Source organism: Ruditapes philippinarum, unplaced genomic scaffold, assembly GCF_026571515.1.
Source record: "Ruditapes philippinarum isolate M1 unplaced genomic scaffold, ASM2657151v2 ctg6902_1_1_1_1, whole genome shotgun sequence".
Lineage (NCBI taxonomy): Eukaryota > Metazoa > Mollusca > Bivalvia > Venerida > Veneridae > Ruditapes > Ruditapes philippinarum.
In genome coordinates, this window is record NW_026854037.1 from 85,684 (window position 1) to 107,733 (window position 22,050).

The 22,050-nt window shown below is 32.7% G+C and overlaps 1 protein-coding gene across 1 annotated transcript in view; it reads left to right on the top strand.

Moving 5' to 3' along the window:
• The first annotated feature begins 452 nt into the window (after positions 1-452).
• LOC132738746 (uncharacterized) overlaps positions 453-22,050 on the top strand; it is a 31,124-nt gene continuing 9,526 nt past the window's right edge. The window contains exons 1-8 of the mRNA XM_060726335.1: positions 453-572; positions 1,533-1,618; positions 1,840-1,910; positions 4,009-4,182; positions 4,724-4,923; positions 6,707-6,801; positions 7,649-7,768; positions 15,907-15,985. Of these exons, the coding sequence (XP_060582318.1) occupies positions 530-572; positions 1,533-1,618; positions 1,840-1,910; positions 4,009-4,182; positions 4,724-4,923; positions 6,707-6,801; positions 7,649-7,768; positions 15,907-15,985 (868 nt within the window). The 5' untranslated portion in view covers positions 453-529. The remainder of the gene's footprint in view (positions 573-1,532; positions 1,619-1,839; positions 1,911-4,008; positions 4,183-4,723; positions 4,924-6,706; positions 6,802-7,648; positions 7,769-15,906; positions 15,986-22,050) is intronic.

A 22,050-nucleotide genomic window follows, 5' to 3' on the forward strand; every position in this document is an offset into this window, starting at 1 on the left:
GATATGTTTGGGAAGCTTCTTTTCCTATTACTGATCAAGTCAGTTTAGTTTCTTTGAAGAGAAACACAATTTATATTTGATAGCTATTAAATTGACAATCTATGGCCAGCTTATTTGTAAAAAATGTAAAGTATTTTACAACACACAGTATGAATGCTTTTGGAAACTCTAATTTACTTCATACTTTTCAATCAATTTCAAAATATTGTAAACTTACTAGGGCCATTCTTGGAAATTATTTTTTCTTTACTTTTAAAGCTACATTATGGTAGTGTAACGTTATAGATTTGTCCATTGCAGATTCTATAGAGATACCTATTTGATATGCCTATTTTGACAATATGTTTGTAATTACATTGTTTTGGGATTATTTATAAAAACTGTCCCAACATTTTTTGTTGGTCAAATTATTTTTAGAAAACAACTTTTTAAACTGCAAGGAATCAAAAAAGAATCATTCAAGTTTGATGGTCGATTAATACAACTAACAGGAATCCAGACTGATACATTAGGAAGATCATTATATGAGATGGCTATAGGAGGAGGTGCTTTTGGTCAAGTATATCGTAGCAGTAAGTATAACCTCCTTTCCATATCACCGGATTCATATGTTACAGCAGTATGCCATACCGAATGAACCATTTGATTATCTTAACCGTATGATAAATTATATTCTACGTAGATTTTGATATTAAGTTTTCAAAACAAAAAAAAAGTAATAAAAGATTCATTACAAAATATTTTAAGGACATAGAATAATTAAATTTCATATTATAAACTGTCAGTCTTGGATCATATAACAAGTTTAAGGGTCAAACGGGTCAAGATTTTTTGGCTAAAAATAGAACAAATTGAAAACATGAAAGCCAATAATTAGAATAAGATGAAGCTACAGATTATAAAATTTTCAATACGGTCTTTATTGTTCGAAAATATCATTTTTGACTGGCCCATCACTCAGTCATGCATCATCATCATTCTCTCATGCATCAAAGTAATTAGAATAATTTTGAACAATTGTGTAGTATAATGAGATGGTTTATCCTGCGCAAAAACCCTCGTCCCTTTGTTAAAAAAAAAGGGTCATATTACAGTTTAGAGAAAATTAAAAAAAAATTTTGTTCGGCCAAAACCCTGTTTTTGTTTTTAAAAGCTTTTTTTGAAAAAAATTTCTAAAGGTGAAGTCGTGAACTTTTTTGTCATGCCAAACATAGACATCATTTTAAAAAGTCATGGTCATGCACGTGGCTTATTTATGGAAAAATTTATTCGTCTTTCTCTCATGCACAAATGGAATATTATTTAAACTATAATTTAAATATTGTTTTTAGCATACAGACGCAATTATTCAAAATAGTTATCAAAAGATAGAAAGTTATATGTCTTAGTTTATTAATATAAGTGTTTCATATATCTAATTTTTTTATCACAAATATAAGGAATCTGTCAATAGCATGCATCGACATAATTCAACAAGTATCAATGCAATGACAGGATTGTTTGACAATTGCAATCTTATTATCTTTATTAAGATGATTCTGAAGTATTTGGAATTCCTGTCGCCGTCAAAAAGATACAAACAACGGTCTATGAACAAGCCGAAAAACACGCCCGAATGGTATTTTTTTATGTCTTTCAAATATATTTTATATATATATATTTCTTTTATACAATATTTGTGTCAAACATTATGATATGACTTATATATTTTTGTTCTGAAATTAAGTATTTACATATTTATTCAATTCATGATTAAAGCATTTTGTCAAATACAATCGCTACCATTTAGGAAAAAACTTTGTTTTACGCTTACGTTCTTCCAAATGCTTTTCATTTAAGGAAATGATGGCTATTAGACTATTGAATCCATTTATACTCCCGCTCATAGCTTTTGCTAAGAAGTCAAATGGGTAAGCTTCATTAAGTCGTGTTGTTTTTTTTCCTTAAGGTTAAAAAGGCTGATGCTACATTAATAAATCGACAACATAAGTTGTAATAGTTTTGTATAATTCTTTACTAAACACATTTTACACCGTAAACATATTCTATTTTGTTATTGAAAACTTCATGTTACACAAGCAAAAAGAATTGCAACACTTAATTTGTTCTATTTGTGCAATTTGTAAACGTTTAGTATGAATATATGCAAATTGCTTAATTCAAATGGGTCATAAAGTGACCAAACCAAAATCAATAAATATGTCACTTAGTGTCTCATTTTTAAACGGCAGTGCTTCATTAATGACCTTACGATAGGTGTTTGAATAACAAATATCAAAGAAAGGTCATGGAAACGCAAAACTGCATCAGTGGTTCTACTCGTTTATCAGGTATTGCGTAAAACTAGGGGATAATAAAACGTACATCCAGACGCTTGATCTGCTTCACTTAGTGAACCATGGACTATCTTTCGTCAAACCGTAAGGTTTTCGTAGACACAGTAGACACAGAAATAATGTCCAGGACAGTCAGAGAACCGGCTTTCCATCAGTTATTGATAGTAGAGCATGTTAGTTAAAAATGCCGTTCAAACAGAACATCTAAAAAAAACATGCACGACATCGCAAGTCTGTGGGATGGCACATAAAATACTTACAGAAACATTATGTATAACTTGAGTCCCAGCTAGATAGATTCCAAATCGTTTACTGCTGACCAAGAGATGAAACGATTGAGGACTTCAGAGCGGTTTTATCGATCAAATAGGAGAGAAGATGACGCATTATGTTATAGAAATATCCCAGAAGCCGAATTATGATTACACCAATTTTACCAAGAGACGAGGAACAGTTATGACAACCAACGCAGTTAGCGTTACTTAGTATTGTTTAAACAAAACGTTGACGTCATCGCGTGCTCCGGTGAGAGTTTCAGCAAGTTTCTTTCATGTATATTTTTTATTTATTTTATCTTGTTATATATTGTTGATTGCAATGTAATTTGTAACATTAAAGTTGAGAAAAAATTTCACATTTAATTTTCAAAAATTATGTTGTTTGTCTAAATATTTTCGAACAACTCTCATACTTTGAACTTGAATTTAGGAAAACATTAGGACAATTTTCTTTGCCTGATGATGTGCGTGTTCAAAGTCGGCGATATTTCATACTTAAGAAACTCTTGTACTCTGTCAAATTTGTACCTTTCACATGTGCAATAGTCTTGAGGTTGTTCATGTTGTTGGTGTAAATAAAGTATTTGCACGAGCAGAATAGGGCATAATATAGGTCTCAAAATGTGGCACAGCGACAATGTCAAGGATGTTTGTGACATAGCTTTGTCCCCTTTACATTACCAGAAGAAATTCACTTAACGATATATATTAAGTATATGCCAAATGTTTAGCACGCCATGCACGTTTAAACATATTTTGTTATCATCAATTTTCGTCCAGTTAGTGGAATTATCTTCCGCATACAAGATTTCAATTACGCCGTTCTTGACGCAAGTCTACCAATACTGTTTCGTGGAAGAGTAAGCGAAGTACATCACCTAAACTAAAACGCCTCATGTCTGGTTATTTTAAAACATATTATTATTCTTCGTTCAACCCAGATCGCTACGATTATAATACGACATCTGTTTCTTAAGGTTTTTCTTACTTGGAGCCTATTGTTGATGAATGACGACATTATCTCTTGCAATGGCCTTCAGAGGAAAATCCGCCAAATGGATATCCAATTCAATCAAACATCCTTCTGAAGTCATTTTTGAAAGTCCTATATAATAACTAAGTAAACAAAGATGCATTTTTGAAAAGTGTGTTGAAGGTTGGTGTCTGACATGTGTATGTTTCAATTGGTACACGATCTGTAAGCACAGCGCAAGGTTTATGTCAGTATGCTTATAATTAAAATTATAGTATTAATGAAAATGCTTAAATAGTAGGTTTATGAACTAGGTGTTGTGATTCTTTTTGCCATGTGTATGTATGTATTTCTATTATGTGAATGAATACGTAAATAAGTGCATATTCTATTTAAATTGATAAGTCTGTTTCTTATCTAGAGAAACTTGGTTCATTACTCCCTATTTTGAAAATGGTGATCTCAAAAAGGCTATTAAAGATGGTAAAGCTAGTGAAGATAAGATGAAAATCAATCTGCAGAGTACACGAGTAAGGATTGCGCTGCACATTGCATTAGCGATAAAGTATATTCACACTGAAGTACCAAATGTTAGGTATCCATTTACTTAATTTTGTAACTTATTATTTATCGAGAGATAATATTTTAATCCTTTATTGGAGTTTATAATGTTACAGTAAGGTCTTTAGTTTTTTCATCATAATTTTATACGTTTAATTCAACATTTCTTTTTGTTAGATAACCAATATTTGTTAAAACTACATTTTCATATTATGTCAATTAATTATTTGTCACGGGTCACTGCTAAGGTTTTATTACCTTCAAGGACTGGAAGTATTTTTTAATACTTAGAGATGGAGATCTCGACTTATATCGTGTACGCAAAATTTAAGATCATTTCTTTCACTCCATTTGCCCAATGTCTTTCTTACTCAAAGCTGGCTTCAAATAGATAAGAAAAAAGCTTGAGGTTATTTTAGTGCAATACCTGATTAATGCAGGAATTTCAAATTCTATTTTATGATTTATATCTTAACCTCGGTTGAGGTTCGTTAACTCGGTTGAGGTTCGTTAATGCAATTTGTTATCAAATAATGTACTTTTCCTTTTTGTTATATTTTTATTGTTGTGAATAGGGGTGCTATTCTTCACAAAGACATAGCATCTTCAAATGTTGTGTTAGATAAAAATCTGAATGCACGTCTCATAGACTTCGGATTGGCCAGAGAAAAAAATGATACATCGAAAACCTACTCTGAAAAAGCTGGTTATACACATCCTCAAAAAGGCAACGATGCTATTAAAGAGAGTTTAGATTATTATAACTTTGGAATAAGTAAGTTACACAGCAATCAAAATAAAACCTTTGTTAGTCTTTTTGTAATAAAGTCTTTGTATAATTTAGTACGTTTCTTGATTACGTATAACGTATATCATTTGATTCAAATGTTTGCAGTAAGGACCTTACGTTGTGAACATTTTCTTAGGCCTCATGTAACAAACATGAAATTGCTCTGTCCAATACCTACAGATAGAAAAATATCTTGTAAATACATATTTATGCAACTTTTTATTTTATATTCAGTTAAAACTGTTTGTAATTATACCAATCAAGTACAGTAAAATTTAAGTGATAGAGCATTTGTTAGGATGGCAGATAGACATTACATAGACTTGATTTATTTGATTCAATTTAAGTGGTAAATTTAGGTATTGCTTTAAGGAAAACCTGAAAGAATAAGAAACAAGTCAGTGTCATTTGAGTTATTGACGATTTGTTCCTGTTCTTTACAGCATTCAAATTAACAAAGTAACCGGTGTTAAGTATACTTTTCTGCATGAACACACAGTTACAAATTAGCGGAGAATAGTATAAAGACCGGTGGGGACATTTCAATTTCATGAATTCCCGATTTCATCTTCATGAATTCCCGATCTTTACTTCACGAATTTACGATCATAACTTTACGAATTTACTATTACAAGTTTATGAATTCACGATTTCAACTTCACGAAGTCACAATTTCAATTTCATGAATTCACGATTTCAACTTCACGAAGTCACAATTTCAATTTCATGAATTCACGATTTCAGCTTCACAAAGTAACGATTTCAACTTCATTAAGTTTATCGCGAATTTGTAAATTTGAACTCATGAAGTAGAAATCGTGAATCCATGAAGTTGAAATCTTGAATTCATGAAGTTAAAATCGTGAATTCGTGAAGACGAATTCGTAAATTCATGAATTTGAATTTGCGATGTTGAAATTGTGAATAGATGAAGTTGAAATTAGGTAACTTAAAGTTCAAAAAGTGACTTCGTGAAGCTGAAATCGTCAATTCGTGAATTGCTTTGTTTTAAAACGTTGAATTTTCCTATTTTTAAAAAATTTGAATCACAAATTAAATCGGGGAATTTTAAGTTGAAATCGCCCCACCCCCTTTCATAAAAATAAGTTCCTGGGTTCTATCAATTATTCGTCCTCAATAATCAGGGAAGGGCACCGAGGTCTTCCCACCAGTAAAGCTTGAACGTCGCCATATGACCTATACTGTGTCGGTGTGACGTAAAACCAAATCAAACAAACAAACGTTCCTGGATGCCTCCCTGTCCTGTACCATTTATTCCTGAATGAACAAAACATGTCAAATTTCGAGTAGTCTCGATATTACGTTTTGCCCCTCCCGTTTCCCGTTTCTCAAGTCCCCTTCCCCTGTGCCCTTTTACTTTATTGACCTATTAAACAGTTAATTGTTTTTGGTTTCCTTGTCGGCTACTTTTATTTCCTTTCATGTATTATGAAGTGATAGTCATCTCGTGTTCTGCCTTGTGTCCTGACCTGTTTTGATTGGGGTCATCCTGGCCGCTGGCCCCTGTTGCTGGGACTTGTGGGGGATGCGTTCATTTAACGACGCTGCTTTTCTTTGTTTATCTTGTTTACCATATTTTGTATTTCAATATTTGTTAACATTTAACTATGACCAGAATATCGCATCAGTAATATACATTTTGCATGTATTTAAACTTAAAATTGTATTGTATGGAAAATGCGATTATAAATTGTAGTTTAAATCTAAAACGTTTTTGCGTATTACTGTTTTCTGTTATTTCTATCAGTTATCCGGGAACTATTGACAAGCCTAGGACCTGCAGAAAAAAATCCAGTTCAATTAGAGAACATGGATGTAAATCAGATTAGAGATAACTTGGATGTAAGTTTCTAGCTTTTCCTCTTAGTTTTATATGAAAGAGGATATCTGTTTTTGTTGCATGAAATATCGAAATATATTTTATTAATATAAATTGTTATTAAATTGCATGTTTAAGTGGTTTGAGTTATGTTGATTTATTTTTCCGCAACAAATTTTATGCTCTCCGTCACGAAGTATCATGGCATCAAAATTTTCATGTTAAATTTTTTTTTTCCACAACTTCAAATAAAGGTCGTGTACTGAGACATTATGTTTTGATATTTTCATTGTAAATGTCTAAAAGTACAATTTCACTTCCTTCTAAAAAGCATGTAATTAGTAAATTTATTGCTTTCACTTCACGGTTACTATTTTTTTGAAGTCCGATACTGAAAATTAGGTTTGTGTACATATGTAGAAAAGTAAATTGAATTTTTAACATTATATATTAGAACACGACGCAAAATATTGTTTCTTTTGAAAAAAATGAAGTAAGATATAAGTAATAATTAATAAACGATATTTGATAGGAATATGACATATTGAACTATTTTCTTATATTTGATCAAAGCTTTGGTTTTGCATGTCCTTTTTTTAACAAGTTACAGGAACAAATAAACTATTAACTTATATATTTGAACGTAAAATAGAAAATTGCCATTTTTAATGTACATAAAAGTAGACAGGAAACTAACATTTTAACAATTTCTTTCTTATTATTTAATTCTTTGTTATTAAATCACAGAAGTAATTGTCACGACTCAAAGAGGCTTGAATGCTTTTAAATGATTCACATAAGTTATTGAAACGATTTATTACAAGTTATATATGTATGTTAGTAAATGTATATTAGTATATTTTTTTGCAGAGAAAAGTTTGGGTCGATGAAGAAATAAGAGAAACGCTTAATGAATTGTCCCAGATGTGTTTAGAGAAGTTTACATGGACTATCGAAGATTTTGAAACAAATATTATTGAAAAATTACAAGTATGTTTCTAAAACCATTTAATTCCGTATAAAGTTATGAAAGGCCGTATGGTTTGTCATGAAAAACAAATTTGATATTTACCTTTAAGATTGATTTTGATACAAAACTGTTCAGAAATTCAAATGGTGTTAAACAGACAAAAATACTTCCGGACCACATATTTATAACAAAAGCAAGGTATTTAACAATATGTTCCCTTTATTTCATCATATTTCACGTGGCAACTCATATCAATAAGATGATTCAATAAAGAAGTTATTATTAAAGGTGATTATGTTTTTGACAGGCCATTTTTGTTTGTAATTCAATACCCTGCATGCAAAATAGTACTGTTCTAGGATGAAGATTTGAACTTGAATCTGCATTATTATCCGTTATCAGAAAACTAGAAATTAAGGCTTTTAATTCTTTTAAGTCATAATAATGCCTTTTAGCTCACTTGAGCTAGCTCAGGATGAGCTTTTAGGATCGTTGAATGTCCGTTGTCCGTCAACATTGTTTCGTTAATATTCTAGCGGTCACATTTTTGCTGCAATCATCAACAAACTTTGTCAGGATGCTTGTCTATGCAATTGCTTGGATAAGTTCGAACATTGGTCATGATGAAAAATTAGGTCACAGAAGCTAAGAATATAAAAATTTTGTTAACACTCTAGTTGCTACTGTTTTGATTACAATATCCTGAAAATTAGTCTGAAAGTTCCTCTTGATGATTTCTAGATCAAGTTCGAATAAGGGTCAACTGGGGGCCAAAACTAGGTCACATCGCCCAAATATGGAAAAACCTTGTTAACACTCAATTGTCATCAAACTTGGTCAGAATGCTTGTCTATGTAATTGCTCGGATGAGTTTGAACATGGGTCCTATCGGATAAAATACTAGGTCACAGGAGCTAAAAATAGAAAAATATTTTTAACACTCTACTGACTAGTATTTTGATCCAATTATCCTGAAAACTGGTTAAACAATTCTTTTGATGATTTCTAGGTCAATTTCGAATATGGGTCACCTGGGGTCAAAAATTTGGTCACACCGCCCAAATATGGAAAATCCTTGTTAACACTCTAGTGGTCATATTTTTAACTCGATTGTAATCAAACTTGGTCAGAATGCTTGTTTACGTTTCTGCTCGGAAGAATTTGAACATGGGTCATCTCATCTGGAAAACTAAGTCAAAGGAGCTAAAAATAGAAAAATCTTGTTAACACTCTAGTGACTACTGTTTTGGTCCAAATGTCCTGGAAATTGGTCTGAAAGTTTGTTTTGATGATTTCTATGTAAAGATATGGGTCACCTGTGGTCAAAACTAGGTCACACTGCCCAAATATGGGAAAACCTTGTTTACACTCTGGTGGTCACATTTTTGTCTTAATTATCATTAAACTTGGTTAGAATGCTTGTCTAGGTAATTGCTCGGATGAACCTGAACATGGGTCATCTCGAATGAAAAACTAGGTCACAAGACTAAAATTTAAAAATATTGTTAACACTTTGTGGTTACTGTTTTTATCGAAAGTTTGTTTTGATAATGTCTTTGTCAATTTTGAATATGGGTCACTCGGGGCAAAACCTAGGTCACACCGCCCAAATATTGAGAAACCTTGTTAACACTCTAGTGGTCACATTTTTGACTCAATTATTATCAAACTTGGGCAGGATACTTGTCTAGGTAATTGCTTGGATGAGTTCGAACATTGGACATCTCGGATGAAAAACTACATCACAGGCGTCCGCGTCCAGATTTCAGATTGAAGTTTTGGTGCTGTAAAATATTTTTCACTATATCTTTTTCATTTCTTAAGGTATGAACTTCAACCTTCAAATATATGCTTTCATCATAAACCACATCTTATATGACAAGGTTCATAACTCTAGCACCAATATATTTAGATTAATCTCCCCTTTTACTTTCCTTAAAAATATTATTTTTACTGTTTCTTCTTTATTCCTTAAGGGATCAACTTTTGCTTCGAATAGATGTTTCTTATCATCAACCACATCTTATGTGTCAAGGATCATAACTCTAGCACAATTATTTTAAGATTTATCTCCCCTCGAACTTAGAATTTTCCTTAAAAATATTATTTTTACTGTTACGTCTTCATTTCTTAAAGGATTAACTTCATACTTTAAATATATGTCCCTTATCATTTGCCACATCTTAATTGACACGGTTCATAACTCTAGCACCAATATTGCAAGAATTATCTGCCATGAACTAAGATTTTTTCTTTAAGATGTTATTTTTTTTACTATAACTTCTTTAGTTTTATATGTACCTACTGCAAACAAATTCATATTCCTTATCATCAACCACATCTTATGTGACAAGGTTCATAGTTTTAGAAGCAATATTTTCAGATTATCCCCGCTTGAAAATAGCATTTTCCTAAATAATATTATAACATCTATATTTTTTAAGAATCTACTTTAAACTTACAAAATTTAATTCATATCATTACCCAAATGTTGTGTGGTAAGGTTCATTACTGTAGCATGACTATTTTCCAGAATTATTCCCCCTTGAACTTGGAAATTAAATTCACAGATGCTATTTTTTACTTTACAAAGTGACAGGGTGAGTTTTTGTGATCGCTTTTCGTCCGGCGTCCGTCCGTCCGTCGTCCGTCCGTAAACTTTTGCTTTAAATGACATCTCCTCATAAACCACTGAGCCAATTTCATCCAAACTTCACAGGAATGTTCTTTTGGTGGTCACCTTTAAAAATTGTTCAAAGAATTTAATTCCATGCAGAACTCTGGTTGCCATGGCAACCGAAAGAAAAATATTTAAAAATCTTCTTTTAAACAACCATAAGAGCTAGAGCTTAGATATTTGGCATGAAACATCTTCTAGTGAGTGTCTACCAAGTTTGTTAAAATAAAAGCCCTGGGGTCAAAATTGGCCCCGCCCCAGGGGGTCATTGATTTTCCCTATATGCATATAGTAAAAACTTAAAGAAATCTTCTTTTAAAGAACCCAAAGAGCTAGAGCTAAGATATTTGGCATGAAACATCTTCTAGTGTCTACCAAGTTTGTTCAAATAAAAGCCCTGGGGTCAAAAATGGTCCCGCCCCAGGGGGTCATAGATTTTCCCTATATGCATATAGTAAAAACTTAAAAAATCTTCTTTGAAAAAACCCATATAGCTAGAGTTTAGATATTAAGCATGAAACATCTTCTAATCAGTGTCTACAAAGTTTGTTCAAATAAAAGCCCTGGGGTCAAAATTGGCCCTGCCCGGGGGTCATTGATTTTCCTTTTTTTGTGTATAGCAACAACTTAAAAATCTTCTTTGAAAAAAACCAAATAGCTAGAGTTTAGATATTAAGCATGAAACATCTTTTAGTAAATATCTACAAAGTTTGTTCAAATAAAAGCCCTGGGGTCAAAACTGGCCCTGCCCCAGGGGTGTCATTGTTTTTAACTATATGTGTATAGTAAAAACTTTAAAAAATCTTCTTTTTAAAAACCCAATGAGCTAGAACTTAGATGTTTAGCATGAAACATCTTCTTATGGGTGTCTACCAAGTCTGTTCAAATAAACAAATAAAAGCCCTTGGGAAAAAATTGGCCCGGGGGGAGGGGGCTATATACAGGTGAGCGACCTCAGGGCCATCATGGCCCTCTTGTTGAATTTAGACTGTATTTGTAAATTATATATATATATATATATATATATATATATATATATATATATATATATATATATATATATATATAATTACAAGTTATATAGACCCTTTCATTTAAGCGATAACAGTCAGGGAAGAGTTACTTCCCTTACCGGATGTGACGTAAATGGGGGATAAAACTATGCAGGCCGCATAGAATGTTAGCTTATTGAAAAGTTAAATACGTAAATACTGATCGTTCAATTATGATTCTACCATGTAAAACTTACCCATGCATACATAAATTCAATATCAAGACAATAGAAAAAAATACAAAAACAAAGATTGAGATTAATTATCGCTACGGAGTGAAACAGCGAAATTTCAAAGTGAATATATTTATTAGATCTAGATTTGCTCTAATGCCAGTATAAGAAGCTAGTAACTAAATCAAATTTTTATATTATATAAACACCCATACACACTGAAATTGCCTATTATAAATTTAAATGGTCATTTTCTAGTTTTCTCTGTTATTTTCAGTCATTTAGAAAATTCCGGCGTATTTGTGATAAGATTGCCAATGTCTTTAAATGATTGTTTTTCAAGCTTTAATAGAACAATAACAGAATGCATTCTGCCAATACTTACTTTTTCATTATGCCGTATAAAAATATTTCAAAGAACCAGTGAAGGATATAATTTTATAAATATTCCGGAAAGAAGGAAACCCATCTGGCAATGACTTTTATAATTTTAGATTCACACCAGAAGATATTAAGATAATTTTGATATTAAAAATCTATTCTTATGATTATAAAAATAGACACCTTTTCCCAGTTACTTATTTCATAGATAAATAGATGTGTATATATAAGCGCCACTGGGCCGTAACATATTAATTAACTGGGTGCATATGTTGTATATACAAGCGGCACTTAATTGGCTGTGATATCATAAATCACCAGGGTGCATTTTTTAGAGTTATAACATTACATCAGATTCCGTCACTTTTGTTAGTTGTCAAAATATTTATGGTCCGAATTTTGTTATGGATCATCCTAGGGACATTATTGGTCATGCCTTACTGATTTGATACTCGATCAAGAGTCCTACCAACTGGCACAGTCAAAAATACGTAAAATTATAATTCAGTTAAGTACGAATTTCTGTGAACGTGTTTCACAACTTTCTTTTTTTTTTAAATATTTGATAAGCTGAGTATGAATTAAGAAATATCCAGTTGAAAATATTACTTTACCAGCTTAAAAATATTGGTGTGATGTACGATTTTTTGAGAGTGCATTTTTGTAGACACAAATAGTATACAGTCAAGTACATTCAAAAGAATTTTACTTTTTATGCCTTTACATTTTTTTTTTTGAAATTACATAGATTTATGTTGTTGTTTTTATGCCCCCATTTCGAAGAAAAGGGGGTATATTGCTTTGCACTTGTCGGTCCGTCGGTCTGTCGGTCCGTCGGTCCGTAGACCAAATGGTTTCCGAGTGATAACTAAAGAACCCTAAGGCCTAGGAACTTCAAACTTGGTATGGTGATTGGTCATGACCAGTAGATGACCCCTATTGATTTTGGGGTCAAGGGGTCAAAGGTCAAGGTCACATTGACCTTGAAAGCAAAAACGGTTTCCGATCAATAACTAAAGAACCTTGAGGCCTAGGAACTTCAAACTTGGTATGGTGATTGGTCATGACCAGTAGATGACCCCTATTGATTTTGGGATCAAGGGGTCAAAGGTCAAGGTCACATTGACCTTGAAAGCAAAAACGGTTTCCGATCAATAACTAAAGAACCTTAAGGCCTAGGAACTTCAAACTTGGTATGGTGATTGGTCATGATCAGTAGATGACCCCTATTGAGTTTGGGGTCAAGGGGTCAAAGGTCAAGGTCACATTGACCTTGAAAGCAAAAACCGTTTCCGATCAATAACTAAAGAACCTTAAGGCCTAGGAACTTCAAACTTGGTATGGTGATTGGTCATGATCAGTAGATGACCCCTATTGATTTTGGGGTCAAGGGGTCAAAGGTCAAGGTCACATTGACCTTGTAGGTAAAAACGGTTTCCAATCAATAACTAAAGAACCTTAAGGCCTAGGAACTTCAAACTTGGTATGGTGATTGGTTATGACCAATCAGATGACCCCTATTGATTTTGGGGTTAAGGGGTTAAAGGGCAAGGTCACATTGACCTTGTAGGTAAAAATGCTTTCCGATCAATAACTTAAGAACCCTTATGCCTAGGAACTTAAAACTTGGTATGGTGATTGGTCATGACCAGCAGATGACCTATTGATTATAGGGTCAAGGGGTCAAAGGTCAAGGTCACATTGACCTTGTAGGTAAAAATGGTTTCCGATCAATTAACTAAAAACGCTTAGGCCTAGGAACTTCAACCTTTGTGTGATGATTGGTCATGACCAGCAGATGACCCCTATTGAGTTTTAGGTGAAGGGGTCAAAGGTCAAGGTCACATTGACCTTTTAAGTAAAAACGGTTTCTGATCAATAACTCAAGAACACTTAGGCCTAGGAACTTCAAACTTGGTATGGTGATTTGTCATGACCAGCAGATAACTCCTATTGATTTTGGGATTAAGGGGTCAAAGGTCAAGGTCACAATGACCTTGTAAGTAAAAACGGTTTCTGATCAATAACTAAAGAACACTTCGGCCTAGGAACTTCAAACTTGGCATGGTGATTGGTCATGACCAGCAGATGACCCCTATTGATTTTGGGGTCAAAGGTCAAGGTCACATTGACCTTGTATGTTAAAACGGTTTCCGATCAATAATAAGAGAACCCTTAGGCCTAGGAACTTCAACCTAGGCATGGTGATTGGTCATGACCAGCAGATGACCCTATTGATTTTGGGGTCAAGGGGTCAAAGGTCAAGGTCACATTGACCTTGTAGGTAAAAACGGTTTCTGATCAATTTACTAAAAACGCCTAGGCCTAGGAACTTCAAACTTTGTATGATGATTGGTCGTGACCAGCAGATGACCCCTATTGAGTTTTGGGTCAAGAGGTCAAAGGTCAAGGTCATGACCAGTAGATACTTTATAACCCTTATTAATTGTTTGATCACTGGGTCAGAAGTCATGCATAATAACCTTATCACATGACTAATTGGCTGCTGATAGGGGGCATACATGTTTTACAAACATATCTTGTTTGTCTTAGTAATGCTTAAATCAAAATGATTTTTATAAGTTACCATGCAGTATTTTGCAATTAATTATTACGCAGCCGTGTTTCGAAACTACAGAATCCTTACATTTTTGAAACTCAAAATATCTTTTGGGTATTGCATATTAGCAGAGACATAGATACATTATCTATATCTCTGGTATAAGCAAGTTTGTACGATTTAACAGCCAAGTAAAATTTTCATTATTAAGAATCTAACGAAAATGGTAATCATGATCAGTTACCCAGCAATATGGTCTATTATTAAAACAAATCGTTAATCTTATTATAGTAAACATTTTTATTCATCTCACCATCCTTTTTATGTTATATCTTATTCAATTACACAAAATGTTGGCAATTTCAATCTGCCAATCTTACAAGAGAAAGGATTAAGATCTTTATATCCCTCTTTTTATTGTACTTAATCGTATCGGCATTGTCCACCGTATCCCCCAATGACGTCATCCAAGGGCGACAACTTGAATACGGTATTAAATGAAAGGGTCTATATATTAGTATTATCTTTGTTATTATACATTGTATCTGCTTTAAACAAATAATTCATTGCTCTTAGTCATTACTCATATCATGCATTACCGGGTTCATAACTCTAGCATCTTTTTTTCAAGAGTTATTTCCCCTTTGAACTTATAATTTACTTTAAAATCTTCAAATTCTTTTTGCTTTAATCATTTTTATTTTTTTAAAGGATTTACTTCAGATTTCTAATCTTTGTCCTTTACAATTGAAAAGAAATAGAAATGTCAGTTTAACATTAATTGACAAGGTCATATGCATATAATGATGTGCAAAGATATTAAACTTTTGAGTGTTTTCTTGATACTGATACAAAGATATTAATATCATTCATAGTTTTGTCTCCCTTACTGCGTCCAGTTTTTAATTAGTCGAGCTTTGCTGTCTTCCTTGACAGCTCTTGTTATCAATCTTTGTTAATTAAATAAGGGAACAGGACATTTAATCATAACAGATGACATAGTTTGCTATACGCATAGGGACAGAAGAGATATATTGAAATATTCAATAATAACACATTCATATCAATAAAAATACACAATCATATTTAAAAACGATTTTATTCCCGTTTTGGTCAAATTTAAATCGACTGAAAAATTATTGTATGATAATGATTCCATATGAATCACGACAATACAATGTATTTTAATGAATGTTTTATCAAATCAGGACATTCTGTTTAAACGGATAATTAAAGAAATTCTCAATTCTATATTTATAACTATTTTACAATGTATTTCACTCTGGTTTTATTGAAATATTTACGATAATTTTAGGACATTGTATGGAAAAAAGGAATACCCATGTATGAATGTCAAGAGGAAAAATGTCATCATTGTATCATTAATCCAATCTGTAAGTTCTTTACTTTCAAGGCACATTATGACTCAGAATTATGAGTTAAATAATGCCTAAATAATGGTTTTAAAGCATGTTAGATGTAGAAAACTATCGGAGAATATTTGATATTAAAATAGCAAAATGTGAACAAAGAAGTATTTTGACATCCACAGTTTGTACATTCTTTTCTGTAATAAGACGCATTCAGTAATAATTAAATAGCTTTACACAATTTTCAGCAATACAAATATTTCACTCAAAGATGAGCATAATATATCTTTAACAATCTAACTTTTATTGATTACAGGGTATAATGTTTAAGAATTACAAAATATTATTGTAAATAATTTTAAGAGAAAAATGTGGACTAATGTTAGGACCATCTCGTTGGCATTGACGCTTGTTAACCTTTAGACCGTTCAAGTCTATTTTCGTAGAACTATCCAAACTATTTCATGCAAGTAATATGCTATTCACATAATCCATTTTTTTCAAAATTTTGCTCCTTTTTATTTTAAATCGGATAATTTTATCTTATTCACATTTTAGTTTAGTCGCCATCTCTTAGAAATTATCAAAAATATGTTCTTTAATTCTTACAATGAGAATGAAACATCTAAACAAAAGGGCAAAACATATATCTTTTACTTATTCCGTTGTACGTAAGGTGTTTACCCTTAACATTATCATTTAGCATCACCTTTTGGTAAAAGGTTTGAACAATGTCAAAGTACATAAACTGGAGACATGAAATAGTAACTTGGCAACTTAATAACTTTTTTACTACTTCATCAATTACCGTTACAAGTTATACTAATAAGGTTTTGGTGTTTTGAAAATTTCAATACGAGGGATGTTCAAATTGGAATGCAATTCCTAGCATATCTAGCAAGGAATTGTTAATCAAACAAACCAATTATTGGATTCCTTCAAAGTATTCACCTCCGTGAGCTATGCACTTTTTTATCCAATTTTTAAAGGCAGTTTTATAGTCGTTTCTGGGTATACCCTTAAAAAACTGGAATATGGCTGAATCAAGATCTTTGCGTGTTTTGTTTTTTGTTAGTGAGGGGGTACTTTTTGAGACTCGGGAACAGGAAGTAGTCACAGGGGGCAAGGTCTGGGGAATACGGCGGGTTCGGAAGCTCTACAATCCTTTCCTGCCTTAAAAGATCGCGTACAATAGCCGCTTTGTGGCTAGACACGTTGTCATGCAGCAGCTTGACCCCCCAGAAAACCTGTCACGGGCCTACGTCTATTGAAATATTCCTTCAACTTTTTTTGAACAGCGCATCTGTAGAACATGCTATTGACCGATTTACCTTTCGGATAACTCTTTGTATAGCCGGTCCTTGATTCGTGAGGAAAACTGCATACTTGATCTTTCTTACGCGCATTGTGCTTTGGCTATATATGGCCTTTTTATGTGTTTTGTAGCCCATATCTTGTTTTTCGTTTGGGCTCATATAAATGTACCCATGTCTCGTCGATTGTGACGATATTCCAAACGCGAGATTGTTTTATTTTGGGTATATTTTAAGCAAAAATTTTGCCATTTTACGCGGAAGAGTAAGCAAATAGGGTATCCATGGCGCAGTTATCTTATGCATTTAAAGGTGCTTCCTTAGTATTGAATGAGTTCCCCTATTTATACAGGTTATTTCCTAACATTGAATCTTGCATCTGTCAATTTCTCTGACATTTTCTACCATGGGACTGGTTGCTGCCTTTCTTCGATGGCCACATGGTGCATCTTGCGAGGACGTTATTCCACCACCTAGTAACTGATGCACAGGACAGCTCACCATGTCCATAAATTGAGCATAAATTTAAGAATTATCTCTTTTGGACAAGAAAACAGCGGGTTTTTATATAGGTCCGTATTAGGGAGGCGAATGCAGATTTTTTACTATCAATTTTATCATAAGTGTTACGAGTATGCATTGTTTCTCGTTGTATAGCCGAGAATAAAATTCTATGATAATATCAAATTCATTGAAACAATGTCTATTATATATCAAGGGCATTTCAAATGTATTACATGCTTAAAATATTTTTACGGTAAATTATTGTAACGTGGCCGAGTGGTGAAGGTCGTTGACTTCAAACCACTTTCCCCTTACCACACCGGTCGAATCCCAACATAAACTTTGGATTTTCATGTGAGGAAGATATCTAGCTAGCTTACGAAACTTCGGTGGTTCTACTCAGGTGCCCGTTCGTGCCTGAAATAATGCACGGAAGGGCACCTGAGGTCTTCCTCCACCAGTAAAGTTGGAACGTCGCGATATGATCTATACTGTGTCGATGTGACGTAACCCCCCCCCCCCCCCCCAAAAAAAAAAGTTATTGTAAAGATCGGGAACTTTATTGGTAGTAAATATATAAAAACACGCTTTCTTTTAAATAAGTAATGTTACGAACTAAATTATTCTAAAGTTTATTCACTTGACGAATTTTGAGTACTATACCTGGATAAATTCTATACAATACTGTGGCATGTTATTGACAAAAATAGAAATAGTTAAACTTGGCTTACAAGAGTTTATTTTGTCATTTTCTTTTTTGTTTCTTTCTTTTCTTGTGTTTTGTCTTGGTATAATTTGATAAACTGAAATCTTTTCACGTTTGAAATAAATAACCGTATGAAAGCCTTTCTTTTTTGGCTGTACCGAACTGTATTCTCTTTAACTGAGTTAAGTAATGTTATTTCGCTAGATAAAGTAGCGCGCTAATGTCGATTCTGAACTCGGAAGTAAATCTATAAAAAAAAACACGCTATCTTTAGTAATGTTACGAAATAATTTATTCCAAAGTTTATTCACTTGATTTTGTGTTCTTTACCTTGAATAATTCTATTCATTACTGTGTTATGTTATTGACAAAATATAAATTTTGTGCGATGTCTATAAAAACACCAAATTAACCAAAGTCATTAAAACTTCCAGGAAACAATCATGAGGGGCCCTTTTTACAATTTTACGGGGCCTCAAACTGAGGACCACAAAGTGATGATACATTAAAAAATCGTAATGTCTTGGCCTTTAGCTTTCAAAGAAGAATATCGTATATTCCTTAAGTCTTTATTTTAACTGGCAAGAGGGTCCACAATATTATGCTTAAATTAGAATATATTAGCCCTAGGTTGTACTGAAAAAAACAAGTTGTTCAAGGATTTCTTACTGTGCAAGCCTGTATTAACATATTATCCATAACAATAGACCAGGTCACTTTTGACCCAAGGGGCATGCCTTAAGTGAGTGACCACTGGGATGGGTAAAGTTTGAATCCAGGGACATGATTTATAAAATTTTTGTTGCAAACGACAAGGTGATGAAAAATGCAAAATGTTTAAACTCTTTACATTGCTTCGACAAACAAAAATATTTTAATACATTTTCACCATACAAGTTCATATAAACAAAGTGGGCATTTTTTAACATAAGGATTTGACTTGTATAACTTAAGTAGAGCTTAACATGCCAACTATCTAATTTCTGGGCATTATATTGTTGTTTTACAAAAGAAGTTTAAAATAAAAGTATATATAAAACAAACAAACCCCAAAGGGCGGGGTCAATTTTGTTCTCGGGGCATGACTTATATATCTGCACATGAACATGGCTGCAAGGTGGTGCTAGATACCAAAGTACTTGACATTGCAGTTTCTTAGAAGAAGACTTTTAAATCATTTTACTTTACAAGTCTATGTTAAGCCAGTGACCCAAGGCGGGGACCAGTTTAGACCAAAGGACACGAGTTACATATCATTTTGTAGAGGTTCATTTGCAATGTCATATGTCAAATATCTAAGCTATTGGCATTGCAGTTTCATATCAGAAGAATTTTAAAAATGTATTTTCCTTTTTAGCCAAAAAGGCAAGAGAACAATGGCGGGGCATATGATTTAAAAAAAAAGATTACAAGGATATGCTGCACGCTATAAATCTTTTTAACTTGAGTCACCTATATATGCATCATAGTTTAAGGTCTATTTCTATGAAGTTTTGTCAAATGTTTTTTTTGAAAAATGGTTGTTAAAAGAAATTGTAGAAAACGACAGACGACGGACACGGTCATTAAAAATGTTAAAATGTGACATCAGTTAAGTAATCATATTGTTTTCCGGACAATAACCCACTAACTTCACTGTATAAGCCACACCCTTTTAATTTTACCATTCACAAATAAAAAGAGACATCGGATAGGCCACACTGAGACAAATACCGTGGACGGAACGCCAACTTAAATTTCAATATAAGGCATTTGAGATAACATACACACTTGTTTAAGTAAACGCGTTACATCTATATGGACATATATCGGTATCCACATTCTTATAAACAAGAAAAATATTACATACATTCGTATGTTATATAGGTACGATTGCATACTTACTTCTGATTTGCTGCATGAAAGGTGTTATGTAAAATGAACAAACATGTCATCATTTTCATGTAATAAATGTATCATCATATTAAAGTTGCTTTCCTTCAGATGAAAAAAAAATGATTTCAAGGAAAACAAAATATATATATAAAAATGCACGGCCAACTGAATGTTTAAAACATAATCACAAAATTACACGTCTTCCACTGATCAGAATATATGAAAATGTGCAAACCAACAGAAATAATAATAGAGGCAATAAAACACCATTTATTCCCGCGTAAATTTGTTTGTTAACATAGCTAACACGGTCACGATCTGTCCACTTTTTATCTGGCAGGACATTAACACCCTTTCTAATACATCAAAGGTAGAATTTCATCGTAATTTAAAACCCTAAAGACATTTAAGAAAAATATTACAATTTTGAACTTGAGATATAGGCCACTAAAGTTTTGAGTATTTGTAGCTTGACATCAAGCAAATTGCAACACAAGCTTTCTTTAGTATTTTGCAAACAATATATATGCATCGACCTTGTAGTAAAACCCTAAAAAATATACCTTCGGAAACTTGACTTATGGAAGGTAGTTTACGAGTACCTGTCAAGGGATAAAAATCGTTATGTATAATATCGTTATGTTTAATATGTGGCGACTTCTTGTCTTTCTCTGTAATAGAGTGGTAGTTTTTTCGCCAACTTATATTTGGTGTTCATAAAAATAGAATTGGCAATGAACAATATGAGGTTTGGCCTTTCTTATTATTTATTCACTCGTGACACACAAGATTATTACCCCACCCACTCATATTAAAAATGCAAAACGTTTGAATTACATTATCTTAAAAAAACATAATATTTACAATTGATAAGAGGTTCAAACAATATTTGTATCATAGTTTGGAGACTTTTCTATTGAAAATGTGTCAGGGTTAAATCGTATACATATACATGCACAGTGCGTTAACTGGAGTGCGGGTATTAGTTACCCGCACTCCAGAGCATGCCCATTGATTGGCTCATTTTTGCTGGGGTTTACATATTGTGACGGCAGAGAAAGGGAAAGCGACAGAAATGTCATATTCAGATGTTCGTTCATTGGCTCATTTTTGCCGGGGTTTCATATTGTGTCAACAGGGAACGTGCTTTTATGTTTGACTATGATACAAAAGAGAAAGAACACCAAACACTCGGCAATCTGATTAATACTCGGGGGCTATGCCCCCTCGTACAAATCAGATAGCCTCGTGTTTCGGTGCTCTTTCTATTACTTATATCACATAAGCTTATATAAATAAAGAAACTTAATCACTCATGACATTTTAAAAGCAAAATGAAACATACGTTACATCAATTACTGTGACAATATTCTAGCAATTTTTAACTATTTTTGAAAGATTTATGAAAATATAGAGAACAAACTGAGTTATTCATCCTACTAACACTGCACCTTGTAATATACTCAATTTTTTAAAGTAACTCGTCATAGAGACTTTTGCTAAGTCATTTAACATATTTGTACGTTACCAAAGTCTCATAAATTTTATGCAAATTATCATTTATACATGATTTCGTAGAAATAACTTCATTTATCATCGCCAGCATTGTTCAATTATTTATATTGCAAAACAAGTAAGTTAAGATTGTACCTTCAATTTTTATGCTGAAAATGAGCTGTAGTAATATCTTT